The sequence below is a fragment of the Callithrix jacchus genome, chromosome 6, assembly GCF_049354715.1.
Source record: "Callithrix jacchus isolate 240 chromosome 6, calJac240_pri, whole genome shotgun sequence".
Taxonomy (NCBI): domain Eukaryota; kingdom Metazoa; phylum Chordata; class Mammalia; order Primates; family Cebidae; genus Callithrix; species Callithrix jacchus.
The window spans coordinates 137,907,777-137,915,203 of record NC_133507.1 but is presented as its reverse complement, the minus strand read 5'-3'; the positions used below and the strand labels follow the sequence as shown (position 1 = coordinate 137,915,203).

At 42.8% G+C, this 7,427-nt stretch overlaps 1 protein-coding gene across 1 annotated transcript in view; it reads left to right on the top strand.

Moving 5' to 3' along the window:
- Positions 1-24: 24 nt before the first annotated feature.
- The window catches only part of PECR (peroxisomal trans-2-enoyl-CoA reductase), a 38,518-nt gene continuing 31,115 nt past the window's right edge, over positions 25-7,427 (top strand). The window contains exons 1-3 of the mRNA XM_002749734.6: positions 25-207; positions 4,508-4,641; positions 5,905-6,070. Of these exons, the coding sequence (XP_002749780.2) occupies positions 84-207; positions 4,508-4,641; positions 5,905-6,070 (424 nt within the window). The 5' untranslated portion in view covers positions 25-83. The remainder of the gene's footprint in view (positions 208-4,507; positions 4,642-5,904; positions 6,071-7,427) is intronic.

Here is a 7,427-nt window from a genome sequence, read left to right as displayed (position 1 = left end):
GCCCTCCCGCCGCCCTCCCGCCTCGAGTTGTCCTGCGAACCCGCGGGGTCAGTACTCCTGTTCTCTGGCCCTCCGCTGCAGGGATGGAGGGCTGGGTTAAGGGCAAGAGCTTCCTGGCGCCTGGTTTGCTGGAGGGCCAAGTGGCCATCGTCACCGGCGGGGCCACGGGCATCGGAAAGGCCATCGTGAAAGAGCTCTTGGAGCTGGGTACGTGAGCGGGCCGCTGGTGCAGATACGTGGCTGGGGTGACCTGGGGTAACCCGGGGTCGGGAGCCAGGGGCTCTCGGCGGGGCTTGTGGAATGTGGAGCTGCAGAGCAGAGTAGGGGCAGGTGAGCGCGAAATTACGACCTCTGGGGGTACAGAAGAGAGCAGCTCTTCCTAAGAGCTAGTTTTTAGCCACTGGTTAAAGACTAAAGGGACCACTGAGGCCAAAGAGACTGTGCCCGAGGTAGGCAATTAGAAGACCAGTGAGAAACATGCTGTGCAATTAGTTTTATATTCAGATTTAAATGAATCCATTCTATATGTTTAATTTGAGTGATTGGGAAACATGGGAAGACTTCATTTAACTGGAAAAAGTTGTAAACGTACTGGGAGTCTCTCACAGAATCTTCTCACATCTCTTAACATAACCCCAGCAAGGAAATATGCTGAATATTTACCTTAACTTGAGTGAAGGCCTTTGTAAACACATAAATGAGAGAATAAACCACAAAGGGGAACATAAGTAAATTACCTATGCGAAGATGTAAATCCTCATTGAATTAAAAAAAATGTAAAGTTTAAGGGCATATGAAGAAAAATGTTTACAACGTAAGATAAATTGTTGTTGTTGGTTTTGAGATAGGGTCTCACTCTGTTGCCCAGGCTGGTCTCGAACTTCTGGGCTCAAGGGATCCTCCTACCTTGCCTCTTACTCCCTAAGTGTTAGGATTACAGGCTGCACCACTAGACTCAGCCAACCGTCTTATATATAAAGAGCTCTTACAAATAAAGAAAAAAAGCAAACACACTGATAGAAAAATTAGACTAATGATATGGACTAAGTATTCCAAAAGAAGAGCTACAGACAGGCAAGAAATGTGAAAAATTAATCAACTTCATTGGTAATAAAATATAAAATGCTGTCAGTAAGATGTCATTTTTCTAACAAAATTTTGAAACATTGGGAAAAATTTAAGTGTTGATGCAGAATTGAGAAGGCAGGCAGGAATGTTAATTATTACAAACTCTCTGGAGGGCAATTTGGAAAAAAAGATCCAAAGCCTTCACAATGTTCATGCTTTTTGACAGTAATTCCTTTCTCAGTTATTTAAGGAAACAGAAACAAGCAAAGATTTTCATGCAAGGAAAATTGTATTTGAGTGGTGAAAAAATGGGAATTACCTGAAACTCCAATATGAGGGAAATATTTAAATCAATAACAACGAAATATAATGTTACCATTTAAATATCTTGCTATTGGTTCTGGCATAGTGGCTCATGCCTGTAATTTCAGCACTTTGGGAGGTCGATGCAGGCCGATAACCTGAGGTTAGAAGTTCGAGACCAGCTTGGCCAACATGGTAAAACCCCATATCTACTAAAAATACAAAAGTTAGCCTGGCATGGTGGCGCACACCTGTAGTCCCAGCTACTTGGGAGGCTGAGGCATGAGAATCACTTGAACCTGGGAGGCAGAGGTTGCAGTGAGCTGCTATCATGCTACTGCACTCCAGCCTGGGCAACAGAGTAAGACTCCGTCTCATTAAGTAAATAAATGTCTTGCTATTGAAGACTTATTTGGAGAAATGAATACTATATATTGGGAAAAGCAGGATTCTAAACCTAATAGCATTCCAATTTTACTTTTAATAAGAAATATATAGGCTGGGCGTGGTGGCTCGCGCCTTTAATTCCAGCACTTTGGGAGGCCAAGGTGGGTGAATTACGAGGTCAGGAGTTCAAGACTCAGCCTGGCCAAGATGGTGAAACCCTGTCTCTACTAAAAATATAGAAATTAGCTGGGTGTGGTGGTGGGCACTTGTAATCCCAGCTACTTGGGAGACTGAGGAAGAGAATTGCTTGAACCCAGGAGGCGGAGGTTGCAGTGAGCAGAGACCGCACCGCTGCATTACAGCCTGGGCAACAAAGCAAGACCCCATCTCAAAAGAAAGAAAGAAAGAAAGAAAGAAAGAAATATACATGCAGGGCTGGGTGTGGTGGCTCATGCCTGTAATCCCAGCATTTTGGGAGGCTAAGGATTACAAGGTCATTTTGGGAGGCCAAGGATCATGAAATCAAGAGTTTGAGACCAGACTGGTCAATATGGTGAAACCCCAGCTCTACTAAGAATACAAAAATTAGTTGGGTGTGGTGGCACATGCCTGTAATTCCAACTACTCGGAAGGCTGAGGCAGGAGAATCACTTGAACCTGGGTGGCTGAGGTTGCAGTGAGCCAAGATCATGCCACTGCACTACAGCCTGGGCGACAGAGCAAGACTCCATCTCAAAAACAAACAACCAACCATATGCAGGTGTGAGCCATGGCACTCGGCCATAAAAGTCATTTTTATAGTGACTTTCTCCTCTTCATTTTTTTATGCCAGAATTAATGGCTATTTCCACAACATTGTTATATAAACCCAAATTGAGCGAAAAAGAAAATGTTAACCTTTTTTTTTTTTTTTGAGATGGAATCTTGCTCTGTTACCCAGACTGGAGGGCAGTGTCATGATTTCATCTCACTGCAACCTCCACCTCCTGAGTTCAAGTGAGTCTCATGTCAGCCTCCCAAGTAGCTGGGACCGCAAGCGTGCACCACCATGCCTGGCTAATTTTTATATGTTTAGAAGAGATGGGGTTTTCCCATATTGGTCAGGCTGGTCTCGAACTCCAGACCTCAAGTTATCTGCCTGCCTCAGCTTCCCTAAGTGCCAGGATTACAGGCATGAACCATTGCGCCTGGCCTGTAGTCAGAGGCCACTGGTTTTTGTTTTGTTTTTTTTTTGTTGGTGTGGATTAGGTTTTTTTGGCATGAATTTTGAGGCCTGACTTTTAAAATGATGATTACTGTATTGTGTTTCACATCCATACGATTTTGACTTTTCCTTTTGCTAAGAGAACACAGAAAGCTTTAGCTCACAAAAGCAGGATTTTGTGGGCAGAATTGGATCTCCTTCGTACCGTTGAGAGGTGCTGTTAGGTGGAAAGAAACCTGATTTCATCAAGGAAAGCCTAAGACATCAAGTTGAATTCATTTCAGGTCCTTTTTTTCTCTTTGAGACGGAGTTTCGCTCTTGTTACCCAGGCTGGAGTGCAATGGCGCGATCTCGGCTCACCGCAACCTCCGCCTCCTGGGTTCAGGCAATTCTCCTGCCTCAGCCTCCTGAATAGCTGGGATTACAGGCACGCGCCACCATGCCCAGCTAATTTTTTGTATTTTTAGTAGAGATGGAGTTTCACCATGTTAACCAGGATGGTCTCGATGATCCTCGTGATCCACCCACCTCGGCCTCCCAAAGTGCTGGGATTACAGGCTTGAGCCACTGCGCCCGGCCCCTTTTTTCTTTTTTTAATCTTCAAGTTAATCATTCACTTTCTGTTACTACAGTAGAACATAAAGTAGGTATAGTAGATAAAATGAAATTAAGAAATGCAAGTGGAAATTAGGAGCCACAACAGCACTTTTTCTTGCTCTGGTCTAGTCCGAGTAGTCTGTTACCAACACCAGGGACCAAGAAGGTGCTTAATAAATAAACTATTCTGAGTTGAAGATAGAAAGCGATCAGTATCATATTCAAGAGGGACCCTTCACATCTCTGGAGTTCCTCTCTCTCTGTGTATCTTTTCTCCCTATCCCTGGGCAGTCTCACGGCCGGGACGTCCAACTTCATCTCTTCCACCAGGGAGACTTTGGTCTCTGAATGTGTTTCCTTCTTTTGCTTTAGTCTAGACTGTCTCACCAGGCAGCAAACAAGGGCTCATATTTGTTTTCACTCTCCCAGAGGTGACTGTCAAGTGCTACTTGACGTCCGGTGCCTGAAAACCATTGTTTCATATATTTGGTCCAAGTTTTTAGTTGATTCAGGCTTGAGGGCAAATTCAGTTCCTATTACTCTATCTTGTCCAGAAGCAAAAGTCCTAATTTATCTTTTTTTTTTTTTTTTTTAAAATAGCATAGGAACACACATGGCCAGGGGCAGTGACTTGTGCCTGTAGTCCCAACACTTTAGGAGGCCAAGTGAGAAGATTGCTTTATCTTGGGAGAAGTTCAAGGTTACAGTGAGCTATGTCAAGCCACTGCAGTCCAGTCTGAGTAACAGAGTGAGACCCTGATTCTAAAATATAAAAACATTTAGAAAATGGAACACATGATATATTTTTTCAATATTATTATTGATGGAATTTGGACAACTCATGAAGTCATATTTTTTTGTTCTCTGGCTACTTACTTCTCAAGGGATGATGTGTTCATGGTGTCCCATGAAGGTTTATTTACTTGCTCTCTGGCTGTTTCTCCTCAGGTAGTAATGTGGTCATTGCATCCCGTAAATTTGAGAGACTGAAATCTGCGGCGGATGAACTGAACGCCAGCCTACCTCCCACAAGCCAGGCGCAAGTCATTCCCATACAATGCAACATCCGGAAAGAGGAGGAGGTAATGCAGATATATCTATATCGTTTATTCATTCATTGTAGTTTGCAGTAGTGGTTCTTAAACCTGGCTATGCTTCAGGTTCTTCTACGGTAGCTGTCTTAGATGAGGTTCACTAGAAGCAGAGGCTGTGAAAGAGATTCTCATGTTAATGAGTTACTGAGCCAGTGACCCCTGGAGAAGGAGAGGAAGGGAAGCAAGAATGTGGCCTCACCCAGAGACGGCCTTTTGCCCTTTAAGTCATTTATTTTTTTCTTTTTGAGACAGAGTCTTACTCTGTTTCCCAGGCTGGAGTGCAGTGGCGCTATATGGGCTCACTGCAACCTCCGTCTCCTGGGTTCAAGCAATTCTTCTGCCTTAGCCTCCTGAGTACCTGGGACTATAGGTATGTGCCACCATGCCCAGCTAGTTTTTATATTTTTCATAAAGACAGGGTTTCACCATGTTGGCCAAGCTGGTCTCAAACTCCTGACCTCAGGTGATCCACCCACCTTGGCCTTTCCAAGTGCTAGGATTACAGGCGTGAGCCACCATGCCTGGCCCTTTGAATCATTTTTTTTTTACTGTTCATTTTAATCTGATTTCATCACTGTTTATTCTGGGTTGGTAGCTTACAAAGTAATATATAACTGAGGCCTGCCTGCCCTACTTAAGGGTGTTCCAGGCCATTGGATATATCTTGTCATCAAAATTACAATTTTAGCATTGTGATCTATGGGTATTGGATGCTGGTACATTACTAATTGGTGTAGAATTTTTAGGTTTATTCATTGCTGCATATTCATTCGTTGTGGTACTTGGAGTTACTGCACACCCTGAGAGATTGCAGACTCTGTCTAGAGCAGGCAATCAGGTGAGGTAACAAGTTAGGCTATTAATCTTTTACTTTTAATGACTTCCAATATTCTTCTTTTTTTTTTTTGGGACGGAGTTTCGCTCTTGTTACCCAGGCTGGAGTGCAATGGCACGATCTCAGCTCACTGCAACCTCTACCCCCTGGGTTCAGGCAATTCTCCTGCCTCAGCCTCCCGAGTAGCTGGGACTACAGGCGCGTACCACCATGCCCAGCTAATTTTTGTATTTTTAGTAGAGACGGGGTTTCACCTTGTTGACCAGGATGGTCTCGATCTCTTGACCTCGTGATCCACCCGCCTTGGCCTCCCAAAGTGCTGGGATTATAGGCATGAGCCACTGCGCCCGGCCAACTTCTTCTTTTTTTTTTTTTTTTATTGGAATGTTTCTAACACAACCAATGTTCTTCTTTAGGTGAATAATTTGGTCAAATCTACCTTAGATATTTATGGTAAGATCAATTTCTTGGTAAACAATGGAGGAGGCCAGTTTTTTTCCCCTGCTGAACACATCAGTTCTAAGGGATGGCACGCTGTGGTTGAGACCAACCTGACGGGAACCTTCTACATGTGCAAAGCAGGCAAGTACCATCAGTATCCACAAGTCAACATATTTTCATTTAGAAATCTCAGGAATCCTACTAGAGATTCAGAAGCCCCAGGTCATTAACATTTATTGCCTAGATTTCCTCACTTATAACATAGGAATGTAAATTGGTACATTTCAATATAGGCAATGTTTATAAAATGTGGATATCCTTCATTCACATCATTTTGTTTCTTGGAATTATGAGAAAATTATTAATGATCTGTACATAAATTTAGCTATAAAGTTGTTCATAAAATTGGAAAAAACTCTCACCCTCATTTTGTTTTTAAGAAATGAATTGGCTGGGTGTGATGACTCACACCTATAATCCCAGCACTTTGGGAAGCTGAGGCAGGTGGATCATGAGGTCAGGAGTTCAAGACCAGCCTGACCAAGATGGTAAAACCGAAACCTCATCTCTACTATAAATAAAAAAAAAATTAGCTTGGTTTGGTGGCAGGCACCTGTAATCCCAGGTACTTGGGAGGCTAAGGCAGAGAATTGCTTGAACCTGGGAGGCAAAGGTTGCAGCAAACCATGATCGCACTACTGCACTCCAGCCTGGGCAACAGAGTGAGACTCCATCTCAAAAAAAATAATAATAATAATAAAAAATTTAAAAATGAGTCTGTTAAATCTTTTAGCGGGACCAATTCATAAATTCAGGGAGAATACCAGAATTTAGACAGAGTGTATATGTTCTCTAACAACTAATTAGCATGTGTGCATAGTCTTTGGATTAAAGATTATGTTTCATGGGTGGTTAGTACTAAACTCTTGAGTTGGGTAACTCAAGATATTCCTTAAAGGCCGGGCGTGGTGGCTCATGCTGTCATCCTAGCACTTTGGGAGGCCAAGGTAGGTGGATCACCTGAGGTCAGGAGTTCAAGACCAGCCTGGCCATCATGGTGAAACCCCATTGTTAAAAAAAAAAAAGAAAATTCCTTAAAAACTACCTAAGTCTTTCTTATGAAGAAAAATACAGAACAAGTACAACCATAACTCAAAGGGTCTTCATCCCAACATGAATTAGGCTTTATATTCTTACTATCTGCAAGTCTTGCAGACATCTCTACCTAACTAGGAGAATGAAGCTCTGTCTAAGTTGTGATACAGGTTTGATTGTTTCGGTGGAAAAACCCAGAAACAAAAAGTTTATTTTTCTTACATAAAAAGTACGGGTAGGTAGTCTAAGGATTATTTGGTAGTTTCATAATCATTACGGACTGAGAATCCTTCTTATTGCTCCACTGCAATAAACCACTGTTCTTGACCTGTGATTTTTATTTTCTGATTTAAAAGGCTGCTCAAGTTCCTGCTATCAAATTTGCATTCCAGACAGCAGGAAT